Source organism: Cibotium barometz, chromosome 28 (genome assembly GCF_041138505.1).
Source record: "Cibotium barometz isolate CiBa-2024 chromosome 28, ASM4113850v1, whole genome shotgun sequence".
Classification (NCBI taxonomy): Eukaryota; Viridiplantae; Streptophyta; class Polypodiopsida; order Cyatheales; family Cibotiaceae; genus Cibotium; species Cibotium barometz.
In genome coordinates, this window is record NC_141073.1 from 27,280,565 (window position 1) to 27,297,525 (window position 16,961).

The 16,961-nt window shown below is 42.5% G+C and overlaps 1 protein-coding gene across 2 annotated transcripts; it reads left to right on the plus strand.

Annotated features, from left to right (window-relative positions):
- The first annotated feature begins 10,164 nt into the window (after positions 1-10,164).
- LOC147622695 (PHD finger protein ALFIN-LIKE 1-like) lies at positions 10,165-12,126 on the plus strand. 2 transcript variants are annotated; one of them, XM_086822296.1, is made up of 5 exons: positions 10,165-10,410; positions 10,521-10,553; positions 10,894-11,116; positions 11,241-11,361; positions 11,489-12,126. In XM_086822296.1, exons 1-5 carry the CDS (start codon positions 10,287-10,289, stop codon positions 11,738-11,740), a joined length of 753 nt encoding a protein of 250 aa, XP_086678422.1. In that variant the 5' UTR covers positions 10,165-10,286; the 3' UTR covers positions 11,741-12,126. The 2 variants fall into 2 exon arrangements, with proteins under 2 accessions (XP_086678422.1, XP_086678421.1); XM_086822295.1 differs by having other exon boundaries at positions 10,167-10,410; positions 11,486-12,126.
- Positions 12,127-16,961: the final 4,835 nt, after the last annotated feature.

Sequence of the window (16,961 nt, forward strand, 5' to 3'; positions counted from 1 at the left end):
CTTAATACATTGAATGTGATTTCAAAATGAATGATAGAATTTTTAACGCTTGTGCATTTCTCGTATAAAATTCATGTTGTATAGCAGGTAAAATTTTAGCCTTCCCACTAAAAACTTAAGCCTCCCCACTAGAGGCTTAAGTTCTTATAGACCTTTTTTAAAGTCAATATATGTTAATAAGTATAGTCTCATGCCCCATTAACAATCTCCCCAAGGTCTTTGCTAATAAGAATCCTCGTTATCAAGAAATAACTAAGTGGAATAGTTGGACCCATCCAAGAATTGAAACTTTGTACATGCCCATCCATTTATGCAAGAGCAAAAACAAAATATGCAAAGAGTGTAACTTATTACCTCAAACCTCCCACATAGAGTTGAAGATACACAACCATTAGATCTCAAGAGCCAAAAATTTGAAGATGTAATACCCTTTTGAGGAAAAACAACTCAAAATAAGTTCTAGAAGAGGAGGAACATGAGTTGAGATCACTTTGGGAACATGAGAGCCACACCTGATATGTGTACAACACCCATGCATGGATAGAAAATTATAGAAGTTAAGGAAGCATGTACAAGAAAAGGAATTGATTAGGGAAAAAAGCCATATCCTGATTAGGAGAACACAATTTGTAGGACACCCTTAACCTCTCGGGGGGAAGAAGCATGTTTTCTATTTTCTTATTTTTGATCTGAAGCTGATCCATGAGAGGCAGTAAAACGTGCTCTCTCCCTTGTTATTCATGGCTTTCAAGGAAGCTACTGAGCTTTTGGTATGCTGAGAACAAATGATATATGTGATTTGCAACAATTCAGAAGATTTTAAGTTTTTAGATTAGAATTTACGCTGCTGATTTGAGTTGGAGAGTTTTCTTAAGGACAGAGCTCCCTTTTGAATATTTTCATGAGTCTATAGTCTTAAGCTTATAAATCAGATCATATATGCATAACATCTTTCCTAAATTTTTGAGTTTCTCTCTGTAAGTGTCTGAATCACTTTATGACTTGTTTAGTTCTTTTCATGTGATTATTTAGGCTTTATAAGTGGTAAAGAGAGAGGCGTTGCCTTGGATATGACTTAGTTTTCTTTGGCTTTCAATGTTTTTTTTAAAAATTCAAGCCACCTTGTGATCACCTTCTAGGGTTTCTTGTTGGCACTTTAGGAGAGCTATTGTTAACCCATGGCGGACATGGCGACGTACTATATTTTACGTCATTAATTTAAATATTCTGAGTCATGGGCCGGGCTTGTCGGCACCATATGTTAAGGATGAAGGGATTGGGTGATCGCCGATGAGAGGCGCACCTTGGATATCAGTAGGATAAGGTTTAGGGTCGGCCGGCCATGTATGGGCGCCCAAGTGTGAACGGCCAAGTCACCTATATGAGTCAAATGTAACCCTAAAATCCTCATTCTCATGTGTTGTGAATACAAGAGTGCTCTTGCCTTATCTCCTTGGTTTCCTTCTCCTGTGTGTGTGTGTGAGAGAGAGAGAGAGAGTGAGAGAGCGATCGAGCGCACTGTGTAGCGGCACGGCGACGGCGAGGCGGTAGAGCGGCGACGGCGGCTCCTCCTTCACGGCTGCGACACGGGAATCCTTCAAGGCGGCAGTTAAGCGGTGAGTGACACACCTTTTGCATTTTGTTTTGAGCTTCCTTCCCTGGTTGTATGCTTGCAGCCATTCGTGGCTCGCATACGGTGTCCGGCAAGTCCCCAGCTACGACCTGTGCAGCAAAAGCGCACATTTTTGGTGCCGCTGCCGGGGAGTTGCCCTGCACCAAGCTCCAGTTTGCAGCTCGGCTGCTGCGTGAAGTTTAATCTACACTGTAGAAAAGCGACTGTGTGTTTGTTGTTAATGTGTTTTTGTGTTTTGCAATCTGTTTCTGTAATTTGTCTTCTGCATTTCTATTATTTTTCCGCTCCGCGTGTGGGCGTGTGATTTGTTATCTGGTTTCTGCGTGTGAGGGGGGATTTCTGAATCCCAGACCTGTGCTGTGTGCGAACCGCACCGCGGCCAAGGCTGAACCCAAAGAAACCCTAGAAAACTTATCTCCCAAAAAAACAGAAAATAAAAATTAAAAAAATTATTAAAAATAAAAAATAAAAAAGTTAAATTTTATTTTCAAAGAAAGAACCGAACGTGTGGAGAAGAAAGATTTTCTAATTGGAGAAATTTTTTTTGAAAAGAAAGAACCCCAATTGACCCATGACCCCGGCCCCGGTCGCGGTCTCGGTCTCGGTCTCGGTCTCGGTCTCGGTCTCGGTCTCGGTCTCGGTCTCGATCTCGATCTCGGTCTTTTGATATATATATATAGGAGAGTAAGCCTCCATAGCTTTCCTTCAAGTGAGAGCTTATGGGAAGTTGTGCCCTATATGTAGCCCACTCCCCAAGGAGTAAAGTGAGTATGTGGGATAAAGCCCTCACCCTTTCCTCCACAAGCAAATAGGCTTTTGCCCCTTCCTCCCAAGGGAAACGGACTGTTTTGAGGACTACAGGAGCTCTAGATAGGCAAACACGGTGCTGTAAAGCATACTAGGACCCTTTGAACGATACGCTCGTTTCGAGCTATCATACGCCCTAGTCCAAGTTCGACCGTAAGTAAGGGGGTCAAAAACGAGTTAAAAACAACACAAAAACAAGTAAAAACGGGGTGCGAAACACCTAAGAAACCACTTGTGTGAGTTTCAAGGGTAGTCACCAACGCACATAGGGTACCCACGTCACATGCATCTACGTTCTGGTCGGGTGCTAGAGCCTGAACCACTAGAAAGCGTTTCAGTCTACGCAGGCTCACACCATCCCTCCACGTTGGCATCTTGGCCTTCGGCTGGAACCCAAGGGAGTGCAACCCAAGATCCACGAATAGTGGATAGTGACTCATCCTCTGACTCAGAAGCCATGGAAGGGCACCCTACCAAGAACCCTGAGGAGGCAAGCCAAAACATGCCAGTGTGGGCCCCACAACCCGGATCTAGCATGTTTAGTCGTCTAATAGAGACCTTTAGTAGAGCTACATGCTCTGAACATGCGACAAGCGAAGTAAATGAGGAAGGAGGGGTAGTAAATTCGCCATTCACATCTTATGTAGACCCTACCCTCGCAAAGAGTGTCCATGTGGATATTCTACCCACTTCGTTTAATGAGGGCCCTACTGAGCTACCACATTTCGATGCTCTTCCTAAAGTAGAGGTCCCTAGAAGCCAATCCATAAGAAGTGACATTGCGTCCACTTCAAGAGAACCGTTTGGCACACCAAGTCTAGATGGGATATTTCTCAATGAAAATTGGGAATATGATCTACACACAGAGACTCTAACTGACCTATACACAGGTTACACATACCATGTAGGTTGGTTAGAAGTCCTACGATCTACATCTAGCGCCACTAATCTAGAGGAGCAACAACACATGATATGTGAGGTGATTCATAGAATTATCCAAATTGAGAGGCAAAATAGGGGAGTGAACTTAGTTTCCACTGGCCCTATGAGATTTTTGGATACGGGCAAGGCAAAACAACCAACCCTATCACAATTGGAGACTCCCTCGGTGAGTCCCATAGACCCTTCGTATGTTGTTTCGCCTGGAGTCTCAATGCAGGTTGAGCCCACGAGCAGTAACTTTAGTTTTCCAACCTTGGCTCAACTTTCCATTAACGAATCCACAATGCCGACCCCAATGATGAGCATGACAGAAAGCGCACCTGTTACCACTGTAGTTAGTACGACACCACTACCTAGTGGAACAGTACCTACAACAGTGCATGGTAGTGCCTATCGGCCTTATGTACCTATTGCTACTCATGCTCATGTAGCTCCTATGCCTCCTAGAATGCCAATGGCGTATGCTCCAAGACCGCCTTATCACCACCCTTATCCAAGAGGAGCTAGGCCTAGCCACATATCATATCCTACGTCATTTGCCAACCTACTCAGACCAACGCCAACTCCTATCAGCCAGGCTATCCCGGAAGTGTCTCCACCAGCTATGCCTGCTCACCTAGGTGATCTCGCAGCGTTTGCTCAGACGATTGGACGATCTATTGCGGAAAACATGCGGGGTATGCCTGAGAGAGAACCTAGAAGCAAGGCAGTACAAGTGGCTAAGCTCACTCAAAACTTCAGTGGTAACGAGGATGTTAGGAAGCACATTGAAGTCTTTGAACACGTGTGTGATTCCTTGGAAGAGCACAATGAGCTGCATAAGTGTAAAGCCTTAGGCTTAACCTTGAGTGGGAAGGCCGGAGATTGGTATCGAACCTTAAGGGTTGAAGAGCGCACTCACTACCCCACTCTCAAGAGATTGTTCTTGAAAGAATACATACGTGAGGGTGTGCTTTGGGGAGTAGCATCTCAACTCCAAAAAGCTGAACGTGAGGAAGGGGAGTCAGTGAGAGACTTTATAAGTCGATTGAAGCATCTAAATTCTCGCTGCACTCCCGACGAGCGCTTCAATAATAACCAACTGCTCGATAGATTCATCCGAGGATTGCGCCACGAGGACATTTACAATGGCCTAGTCATTAGAGGTCTTACAACGTGGGAAGCAGTCACTGCCAATGCAATCCAGTTAGAAGACAACTTGATGATTGCAGGTAAAAAGGTGTCTTCAGAAACAAAATCCGTTAGTTCGTAAGTATCTGGGCACGAGCCAATGACGGTAAAACCTATTGCCAAGGAGCCCAAGATATTTGAAATGTCTGTGACCGACCTTACTAAGGCTCTCCAAGAATACTTTAGGGGTAATCGAGCTCCTCAGAATAGCCATATGTACCCAAGGAGAGAGCAACAATGGTGTTCGGTGTGCTTAGGACCACATAGCACGAGTGAATGTCCCACATTCAGAGTCAAATTCAATGGAAATTGTAATGTATGTGGTAAGTACGGCCATCAATCTAAAGATTGCCTAGTACTTAAGCGAATGTTGGCAAATCAGGCACCACTGGCCTGGTCAAACACACCTCAAGTACCCGCGCTAATGCCTGCACAACCTGTTGAGCAACCATCACAGCACATAGTTCCAAGGAATCCGAATGTAGTCCAGTCTGTGCCGTTACCACCGCCAGTGCTAGGACCACAACCTCCACATCCACCCCAAGGATTACCCCAATAAACCAGATGGGTTGTGAGTCACATAGTGCATGTGGGGATTATGAAGAGGAGATAGACCCCACTGCTCCATATGGGATTGATACGTCTGAAATGATTCCCCAGTACTACATGGAGGATCATTTCGGGCAAGTCAAGCCTGTATATCAAGCGGTTGCTCTCGCCACAAGAGGGCAAAACCTTAATACCTTGGCGAGGAGACCACCTCTTCAATGCTACGATTGTGGTGGACCGCATCGTGTAGCGGAGTGCCCTAATAGGTTACAAAAGATCGCTACTCAGATGCAATCAAATCAAGGGAGCACATCGGGAATGCCGGTACTTACATGTAATCGTTGTGGCATAGATCATTTGATTGCTCAATGTCCACATAATCCTAATGCACCCAAGATTACGCCATTGAATTTGGTTGAGGTCACCAACCAAGCACGAAGAACCACACCCGTTGTACCCGCGAATGTAGTTACACGGTCAATGCTTCAAAATCAAAACTACATTCTTGAAGAGAGGGATACTGCATCAATCGCTCAGGCAAAGAAAAAGAAAACACGGTGGAAGAGATCGCTTAATGCCACGAGCTCCAAGCCTAGTTCAAAGACCAACATAGGGACAGGAGACGACCCCGTGTATATGAATGATCCTGAAGATGATTCTGATTCAATAGAAACCATGGGGACCAAAGCCACTACCTTAAGGGAGGAACCCACTCGGGAGCTCAATGAAGGAGAATCAAGCGAGTACCTAAATAAGGGAAAATAGCAGGAAACTTCCTCGGCCCCACAACCAAGTCAGTTAATGCCCTCTCGACCACACAAACTGACTGAGACTCCCCAAGACAAGCCACGTGGGCCAAAAACCCTCAAGAAAAAGATTGGAACTTACCCAAACCCAGTTGAGGAGATTGAACAAGTGCAACACTTAAGGGGTTTGGTGGAAGAAACACAAAGAGAACTGGAGCCAAACCCGAGAAAAGTCAAAATTCCAGACACAGTGTTTCCTACACAAGTTCAGCCTCACAGGAACCATAAACCGTTAGCTATACCTAGCATCATTCGGGAAGAAAGTGAGGATAGGACATCATGAAGTGGGCAAACACCCTTCCTGTTGGAAAGAATGTTTAGTGAGGGAATGCCTGACCCCGTCGAAGAGGAAGTGATTCCATCTTCACCAGTCCCTAGTCAAGGGGCGATATCTCGAAAAGTACCATTGAATGTGTCCAAGCTAATGGATTTTATGTCCTCCGAGATCAGAACCACGATCATATCCAAATTATATGGAGATCCTGAGCTATTCTTAGCTCTTCGGGCATTTCTCAATGGAGAACTAAAGGCGGGGCTACCACAATTTGCAAATATGGATAGACCCGACACGCTTCAAGATGAAGGGGAACATTGGGATCTACAACCCAACCTAGATGAAAACTCGGTCGTTGAAATACCTGTGAACAAGTTGGGTCAGTACTTTGAAGGGGACGAATCTAATGCCACCCTCCCCATTACTACCAAGGGATTAACTCTAAAGGGAATCCTTGATGGTGGTGCTGGAGTGAGCATTGTGACTAAAAACTGTTGGGAATCCATGGGAAGACCTCACCTCGAAGTCACAAACATAGTGGTTAAGATGGCAAACGGAACCATAGCTAAACCTATTGGAATGTTAAGGGACCTCAAGATCAAGGTCCTGGGATACAAGGTAAAACATACCTTCATTGTAATGGATTTCTCCAAGCATCCTATGTCATATCAAATGATCTTAGGACGTCCTTTCATGAGGGAAGCACAAATGGTACATGACTGGTCGAAAAACCATGTCTACCTACAATTCCAGGACTCTGTCATTCGAGTTGATCTTGAGAATGGTCGTGCACATCCCTTAGGAAGCAAGGTTATCATCGATAATCGATCGGATACCACTGTTCATTCCGCCCCATTAAGGTATTGCTATACATGCAAAAAAGAGACTGATGATGGGAAAGATTCTCCTTACATGGATGTCCTACCGGGTATGACTGAGTCGGATAACGTGGATTAGGTACACCTAGCGGCAACCATAGACACATGGGGAAATAGAGGCACAAGTTGGGTAACACCTGAGGGGCAAGATATGCCACCGTTAGTGCCAATAAACATGATAGGTGTTATGCACTTGACTCCTGATGGCGAGAACGTGGCAAACTCCACTGACACTGAAAGTAGCGAAGACTCTGACCAATGCAACTCTGAGTATGAATCTCAAGAAGAAACTGACCCTGAGCCTAATGGGGAAAATGAATCAAATATTCACCCAAAGGTGGAAGCAAGGTGCTCAAGGCCTAGGACAGTGACCTCCTGCAGTTCATCCGAAAGTGAAGATCGACCAAGTGAGTCCGAATCTGATAGAAACAAAAATCAAAAACTTGGTAAGAAGAAAACGAGACATAAGCGCCAACGCTATCGAGCTAATGTACGCACTGCAATAAACAAGGAAAGATCCACTGCAGAATGGCTTAGTTATGTAGGAGCCATTGACGCTCATCGGAAGATAGCGGATAATTGGGGACAATACCTCCAAAGTGTCATGTGGTGTATTCCGCAACCTCATGACGTCGCCCAATTAGAAATCGAAGAGAAGCCAAAACTAAGTCGTACTGCAAGAAGGCGGCAAAACCAAGAGTTGGCTCAACAACAAAAGGAGACGGAATTAAAAGAAAAAAACCGGGCACAACAAGAACCAGTAGACTTACACCTGGCACCCGAGCATTTCAAATCATTCACCACAGGGGAACGTAAAGTAGTCTACACAAAAGCCCAACGAACGCCTACCAATGGGAGTAGCGGTGTCTACGATGGCCCTGCGGTAGTCAAGGAGATAGACTTAGCAGATCTGGGTGAGGAGTCTAAACCAGTTTTTATTGCTCAAGACCTCACCAAGGCGGAAGAAGCTGCACTTACGAAGCTTCTTAAAGAATTCAAGGACATATTTGCTTGGACATATCATGATATGAAGGGTGTTCCACCCTCGGTGGTGCAACACACGATTCCAATGATTAGCACTGCTAAACCAGTCCAGTAACGTCCCTACCCAATGAATCCTAAGTACGCAAAGATTGTACAAGAGGAAATTGAAAAGCTGGTAAAATGTGGATTCATATATCCTATTGAGCACTCAGAATGGGTTTCTCCGATAGTCATCATTTTGGCAACATGAGAGTCACACCTGACATGTGTACAACACCCATGCGTGGATTGCAAATTCTAGAAGATAAGGAAGCATGTACTTGTAGGTTGAGAAAAGCAATTGATTAGGGGGGAAAACCATATCCCGATCGGGAGAACACAATCTGCAGGACACCCTTGTACCTCTTGGGGGAAGAAGCTTGTTCTTTGTTTTTTGTTGTTTTTTAATTTTCGATCTAAGCTGATCCATGAGGTGGTAAAACATGCTCTCTCCCTTTTGTTATTCATGGATTTCGAGGAAGATATTGAGCTTCTGGTATGCTAAGAATAAATGATATATGTGACTGTGCAACAATTAAGAAGATTTCAGGTTTCTGGATCAGAATTTACAATGCTGATCTGAGTTTTCTTGATTGAGGACAGAGCTCCCTTTTGTATATTTCATGAGTCTATAGTCTCAAGCTTGCAAAATCAGATCATATATGCAAATCAATTGAATTTCTCTCTGTAAGTGTCTGAATCATTTTATGACTTGATCGGTTCTTTTCATGTGAAATAATTTGGGCTTTGTAAGTGGTGAAGAGAGAGGAGCTGCCTTGGATTGGACTTAGTTTTCTTTTTTGAAAAGGGTTTGCAGTTTTTTTTTCCGATCCAAGCCACCTTGTGATCACCTTCTAGGGTCTTTTGCTGGTGCACTCTTGGAGAGAGAGCTATCACCATGAGTTAAAGATGTCTTGCCTTGCTTGTGGTTTAAAAGGCTTGGGTGACTGGGAGATTAATGCCTAGAGAGGTGTTGGGTTTGGGGTTTGGGCAGTTGGTAGCTTAGCTAGCCAATGGTTACTGTTTCCTAGGGGTGTAGGGGCCATCTCTAGAAAAACTCAGTCATCGTGAGGAGTAGGTCAGAGAGATAATGACAGTTAAATAGATTGTTTAGGGTGTAAGAAATCAATTGTTTCTTATGAACTTCTTTATGTACATTCAAGAGTTGATTGCTCAAGTGTTTTAACCTTGTGATATGCTGCTCTATGGTGCCATCTTCTTTCATTTTTAGCCCTATAGTTCATTATGCACATAAATGATCCGAGCCTCATTCCTTTCTTGAAATGTCTTGACGCGACAAACTTAATACATTGAATGTGATTTCAAAATGAATGATAGAATTTTTAACGCTTGTGCATTTCTCGTATAAAATTCATGTTGTATAGCAGGTAAAATTTTAGCCTTCCCACTAAAAACTTAAGCCTCCCCACTAGAGGCTTAAGTTCTTATAGACCTTTTTTAAAGTCAATATATGTTAATAAGTATAGTCTCATGCCCCATTAACAATCTCCCCAAGGTCTTTGCTAATAAGAATCCTCGTTATCAAGAAATAACTAAGTGGAATAGTTGGACCCATCCAAGAATCGAAACTTTGTACATGCCCATCCATTTATGCAAGAGCAAAAACAAAATATGCAAAGAGTGTAACTTATTACCTCAAACCTCCCACATAGAGTTGAAGATACACAACCATTAGATCTCAAGAGCCAAAAATTTGAAGATGTAATACCCTTTTCCGTAAAGCTTACTAAAATTGTAGCAACCTAGTTTTCTGTATGTTTATTAGTTTGAAATAGTGAAATAGCATCGAAAGCCTACGAGCTTGCAGTAGAGAGTTATTGGGGCGAGCATTGGTTTTCGATGCATCGGCCAGTTGGGAAATGGCCGAGCAGACAACCACCCACTTATTGGCCGAGCAGACAGCCACCCACTTATTGGCCACCATCGACCCACCCTTACCCTTGTGAGCTGTGGATTAAGAGAGACCAAAAAAAGGGTGGGCTTAATCCAAATTCCCATGGGAAGGGAGCTTTAAGAAAGAGGGAGAGTAAATCAGCGCAATAAAGAAAAAAAAAATGTAAATTCCCATTCCCACCAAGGGCTAGTCTGCATTTCTGAACTTGAAACCTACTTTCCAGTCTGCCCTTTTTAATTCACCAAATTACAGACCTAGAGCAAGCAAGAAGGCGCAAGAAGGCACAGCAATGGAAGGAGGAGGAGGAGGAGGAGGAGGAGGTGGCGCCATGCCTCAGCACCCGCGTACACTCGACGAAATCTTCAAGGACTTCAGAGGCCGTCGATCGGGCCTTCTCACAGCCCTCACCCAAGGTACCCGCCGCACATCTGTGTGTGTGTGTGTGTGTTCATGTCTGTTTTATCGTGTACCCATCTCCTTGTTTTATTCATCTGTGTTTATCGCGTCCTCTTGCGTTTTGCAGAGGTAGACGAATTCGCTCGCCAATGTGATCCAGGTTGGTACCGCCTTGTCCTTATGGATGCTTTAGGGTTGGTTTATTCCCGGCATTTTTCTTAGGTTTGCTTCTTTTTTAAAGGATTAATTGGCCTGCATGCTGCTTGTTGCTGGATCGAAAAATGCTATTTTCTCCTTTTTGCTTTTTTTTTTCTGTATTATTTTCTCCTCTCTTTGTGCCCCCTGTCCCCCTCTCCCCCTCCCCCCAACACCCACCCCCAGGAAGCCCCTTTTTACTATTTGCTCTTTTTTTGCCCTTGTGTGTGTGTGTGTGTGTGTGTGCGCGCGCGCCCGCGCGCAGGGGGGGACTAAATCCCCTATTCTTTTTTTTTTGGGACCAGGGAGGGAGAACCTGTGCCTGTACGGCTTCCCCGATGAGACATGGGAGGTGAGCCTGCCAGTGGAGGAGGTGCCTCCAGAACTTCCCGAGCCTGTCCTGGGCATCAACTTCTCTCGCGATGGCATGGACCGCCATGATTGGCTCTCCCTGGTCGCCGTACACAGTGATGCCTGGCTCCTTGCAGTTGCCTTCTTCTATGCTGCCAGGTTTGACAAGGCTGAGAGGTGAGAGCAAGAACACCAATAAGTGGAACTCTACATTATTATTGCTACATCAATGCATGTATAAACAGATTAAGGTAAGCTTCCCAAAGCATTGCTTGGACTTGCTTGTGTCTCCTAATGGCAGGAAGAAGCTATTTCGGTTGATAAGTGATCTTCCCTCCTTGTATGATGTGGTGATGGAAAGAAAGCTAGTCAAAGGTGTCAATAACAGCATTAAGATGAAGCCATCCTCAGCTGGAAAAATGGTATGACCTTAGATACTCAGTGTGAACCATCAGGCAGCCATTCAATTTACATGTTGCTTTGGTTAAGAGTGATTTCACGGGCATTACAAGCATGCTTTCTGTGCGTTTCGTTATGGAATTGCAGCAGAAGCCAATGTGGCAGCCTCCTCCACCTTCTAGAAAGGATGAAGGAACAGTTGAAGATGATGATGATGACGAACACGAGAATACCCTTTGTGGGAAATGTGGTGAGAATTATGCTTCAGACGAGTTCTGGATCTGCTGTGACATCTGTGAGCAATGGTTCCATGGCAAGTGTGTTAAGGTGACACCTGCCAAGGCAGAGCTCATTAAACAATACAAGTGTCCGGCATGCAATAACAAGAAAGCACGTGTTTGAAAAAGTTTTGGGCACGAAGACCCAGTAAGGTCAAGGTTCACATATGGGTGGAGCATCCCTTCTCCTTGGGACAGTCAAACATGAGCTACAAAAGACGGCTAAAGTGTTGGATGTGAAAGTGCAGAAAGAACCGAAAAGGAAGGTGCGTTCACATGAACACAGTGGTCCTTGGGTGGAACAAAACTATTATATGTATTGATTGAATTCATGCTTATAATGCTAACAGTAAAGGGAGTCCAGGTATGCTCTGTGATTAGGTTGGGCTGTTTTGGTTGCATAGTGATGAAGCTGCCAACAAACATCTTTGATCCGTGGAGAACCGAGTATAATTGCATGTGCAGATGATGCACCATCGTAAATTTAGGCCATTTCATTGGTTGAAATCCAATGCTCGTCGAGGTTTAGGTATTTTCAGATAGATTTCTTTTTATCAGATTGGTGGTGGTTGAATGGGGAGATCCCCCCACCCATGAAGGACGGGCGGGTGAGATCTCCCTTTTCACTGGTGGGGGGGTTATGCTTGTGAAGACCCTAGTGTTTTAAGATTTTTTTGGTTCCCTAGAAACTCTACAACATTTTTTGCAGTGTGGGTGAGTTGGTAGTTTATTGAACTCTTGAGCAAGAGGTAAGATCAATCCCAGCTTGCTGCAGCTGATGGACGCCTTCTCACATCAGTGTTGTATTGTGCCTATGGGTGGGTGTAGGGCTTTCTGCTCCACCTGACCCTCCAAAATAGGGTTCGAGACTGCGGAGAGGCAGTGAGGCAGCAATTCCGGCTGATTAGCAGGATCTCAACTTGGGAGAAAAAAAAACCTCTACAACATTCACTGCACAATGCTCATCAGCTGATGGACGCCTCCTCACGTGAGGGTTGTATTCTGCGTATGGGTGGGTGTAGGGCTCTCTGCTCCACCTAACCCTCCAAAATAGGGTTCAAGACTGCAGAGAGGCAGTGAGGCAGCAATTCCAACTGATTAGCAGGATCTTAATTTGGGACCAAAAAACCTCTATGACATTAACTGCACAACGCTCATCAGATGCAACACATCAACACAGTTGGATGTCTTCATCCTTCCATAAAGACACCGAGCCCCTAAGGGCTAGAAACTTTTACCAAGCAAGTATATTGCTTTAATAACCTAGTATAAACTCAAGATGGCGTCAAGCTGGAGAGATGAAATGGCACAAGCTTTTCTTTTAGTGAGTGAGGAACAACTGCTGGTCCATCATTTGTTGATTTGACTATGTCATTTCACAGCAATGTCCAATCCATCCTTATTAAGTTTCCGAAGCTGGCTCCACAATATCTGCATAGCCAGCTGAATCTGACGAATTGTGGCACGTGTTTGGGGGGTGGGATACCTCTAGGGGCTGATCATTGAAATCACAGGCCTGGACTCCACTATCTGCATAGCCAGCTGAATCTGACAAATTATGGCACGTTTCTGGGGGGTGGGCTACCTCTAGGGGCTGCTCATTGAAATCACAGGCCTGGACAGGTGCTCGCCTTGTGAAGCTGCCCCTAGGTCATTGTTTGCCTTATGCTTTATCTTGCTTAGTTTAGCCTTTATCAAATGTAATTTTCCTTGGTTACGGTTCTCCATGTGTTCATGGTGGGGTCAAGCAGTCTTACATGTGTTGTGTCTCCACGGTGGGGTTATTAAGTCTTCTCTTGGTGCATGTAATGTTTTTGTTCCCATGATTTACTAACTCCTATGTTGATACAGCATTTATGTTGCCGTGTCTAACGGCTTGTGTTTACGAATGAAACTATTTCTTCCTCGGATTCTTCTTTGTATTCCATCTATGTTTTGTGTAACGAACATTTTTCAGATTTCAATGGATGGATCAGTAGGAAGCAGTATGATAACATGATTCATGCAGGTAATGCATGTGTATATGTGTCTATGCTTTTGAACAAATTGTCTGTTGAGCTTGAAGAAGAAAAAGGCTTCAAAGCACAAAGAGACAGCCTTCCAAGAAGGTTTTACTGCAGGAATTTAGGACTGTGGCAATGTTAATGCATTTGGAACAAAGCTGAAGTAGTGATCTTTTAACAAATAGTCAATTTCAAATTTTAAGGAAATGTCTTATAGAGTCAACGTTGTAATTGTATAGTATAGTTGGAGTCCAAATGACAACACATTTTCTTCTCTGATCTGAGACCTGTGGATTCAAGGAACACCACTATTACTTTTCAATGTCCGAGCACAATTAATGACCATAGTCTATGAAATATCAAACGCTACAACTTGTATTGTTAGAGATTGGTGTACTTACTTTAGAGTCAAGGTGCTAACACTGATCAAAACTTGAAAAATGCTTTTTAATAGTTGCAATGAAGTTTCAATAAATTTTCTGGTTGCTTTGAGTGATCATCAATATGTATCTCTTAAATCAAGTACAAGTGGAAGAAAGTGGCTACCTCAACAAGCAGCAGCTCAAAAGAGTCTATTTAACTCAATTCTTACACTTCATGATTGTTTGCTTTTACAATATTTAAATATACATAAAACATGCAAGAACAGGTCTTAATAACATTTGATAAAAATCTTGCTACAAAAAGGGACGTCATCAAAAGCTAAAGTTATCAAGTGATGAATGTTGTTCAATGAATCAGATGAAGAACTGAGAATCATAATCTCGTTTTGATAATTTTGTCTACATTCTTTCAGATCTTTCTTTCTATTCTTTTTTTGTTATTAACAAATCTTGGATTCTCTACTAACACAAATAAGATGTAGCTCTTCTTATGATTACTAAAAACAAAGTAAGTAAAAAATATACAAAAAAGAGGCTCATAAAAATATAAAATTGTAATCACTCGCAAAAATCTTCACCACTTCTATCTCATTAAGAATTCTTGCTAATCTGTAATCTTTTTATTTGCTAGTTAGTCTTTTTTATTTTTTAAAGGAACAAGGATCATTGAATGTCACTCAACATCAAAAGCCATTAACAAACCTTTTTAAATTCTCTTCACACAAAGGTCGTCAATGTCATTATAAGGATGCGATCGTAATCGAGAAGGAGAGAATGTTAATCCAGTTTTAGGATTAACAAGTGTTATTGTCATTTTCTTACATTAAAGAGTCAAGATAGATATACCAGAAGGTCATACATTCAAGATACGAATCAATGGTATCCAAATTTATAACTTGGTCGGATGTTCGTAATGGTCCGACGGAATATTTATCGTAATTTTTACATGTGGTAGAAAATTAGGTTGAAGTTTCAAGTGATGTATTTCATGGATATATTATAAATAGTCATTGTAATAGCATTAAGTCTCTTATGAGCTAAAAGTGTTCGGTCGATCACTGGTGAGTGGGAACACTTATGTCCATGTGTGTAAGTGAATATCTTTTATAATTCAAAGAACTCTCTTATTGTGTAATAGTCTTGTTTTTGTTAATTTTTTTTATTAATCTCTTTCTAATCCATGCTAGCGAGTGTAAGTGAAGTGAGGTGAGGTGAGAGAGGACAAGAGCACATAGTGTAACACGATGGTGTGAATGCTCACGGTAGGTGCGATGGAATAGCTTTTTAAGGAGTTGTGGAGCTTGGAGACTTCAAGTCACACACAAGAGTAGATAAGCACACAAGATAGATGGACGGTGAATGTTCTTCTATTATCTTCTCTTCTGTTTAGTCCCATAACATAAAGATAAGAGTATATATCATAAGGAAAAGTACTCTCCTACTAAAATATATAAGGTCGGTTTATAGTGTGAACTCGAGTTGGCTCTATAATAACTATGCCATAACTCAAAGTTGCTGTGACACAAAGCTTATAAACTAGTGGAGCAGTATGTCATCCATAATCTCAACAATCATGCTAGTGGCACAAGTGCAGAGCTATCATCGTGGCATGTCACCTATATTCGCATTAGTTGATCTTGATATCTCAACACGCTCTCAGGCTCAACTCCTTACACTCCAAGTAAGCTTCTAAACTTATGGAGCTTCTATGTACTCAATGCCTTTGTGAATGTGTCAGTTGCTTGATTTTCTATTCTAACATATACTAAATCCACATCACCTACTACTAGAACCTTCTCTCTCACAAAGTAATAATACATTTCAATGTGCTTTGTCCTAGCATAATACACCACATTAGGTTACTCACCAATTGCATGCTACTCATATTGTTACAATAGATGAAAATTGCTCTATCCATAGGCTCTCCCATATCTGTAAGTAGCTTCTACAACTAAGATATCTTACATAGTGTCATAGAGCATCACCTTTGTACTTAGCCTCCTCTGTACTTAACAAATAAACTGTTGGTTGCTTCTTATTGGATAAGGCATCTTCTTTTAGTGTTCAATCCGAAAAGATAATTGGTGGTTAAGAGATTTTGAGGTGTCAAAGAAGAATAATGAAATGTTGGATTGGATGCTTATGCCCTTGCATTACTGCAATTGCCAAGCAATAAATAAATTGTGAACAACTTGAAGTTGAAGGTGTTTATACCTTTGTAGTGGATTGGTATTTACAGAGAGATTTGAAAATAACTAGGAGATTTAAAAATAATCAAGTGTATGATTGGTTGTGATACAAGTTCTATCTCCTTACTTCCTTTCCCTTTATACATGAAGAATGTGCAAGAAGGAGGACGCACTATAATGGATTATAGAGTCATGTCATGCATCTTGGAAGCACCACCAGATAGGGACACCATGGAGTGCCATCATTCCATTTCCATGTGAAAAAAATACACTTATGCACATTACATGTCATGATGAGAATATTTGATAAGTTGCCCAAATTACACATTGACTTTGCATTCACTAAGAAGCAAACTGCTCAATCCATGGAATCAACTTTCAAAGTGAAGGATTTACGCAACTCTCTAGGAGTGCACAAAGGTAGGTCAAAATAGTGAAAGATGCAAAGAAGGATCTACTCAACTCTCTAGGGGTGCACAAAGGCATGTCAAAATAGTGAAAGATGTCTGAGAGAAATCACATGGCACAACAAGTATCAATTAGTGGAGTGAAGGCTACATTTTGTTTGTATAATATGACGGGGAGAAGCTCGAAAGAGCTATGCAAGTACACTAATAATTGTGAGAAGGATGCAAGTCTTTATAATGCACAAAGGTTTGGGCTTGTTTTGACAAGGTCACGTTAATCACGTTGTTAAGTACTACTAGCACTATACAATAATGAAGCATATTCAAGAGAAAATGATCATCAAGTTCACTCTTGATAGTTAG

Excerpts from the sequence above, each read along its gene's own strand:
- LOC147622695 (XM_086822295.1), top strand. The coding sequence starts at position 10,287 with ATGGAAGGAGGAGGAGGAGGAGGAGGAGGAGGTGGCGCCATGCCTCAG. Across the intron at positions 10,411-10,520 it reads TCTCACAGCCCTCACCCAAG|AGGTAGACGAATTCGCTCGC; the intron begins GTACCCGCCGCA and ends TGCGTTTTGCAG. Across the intron at positions 11,362-11,485 it reads CATCCTCAGCTGGAAAAATG|CAGAAGCCAATGTGGCAGCC; the intron begins GTATGACCTTAG and ends ATGGAATTGCAG.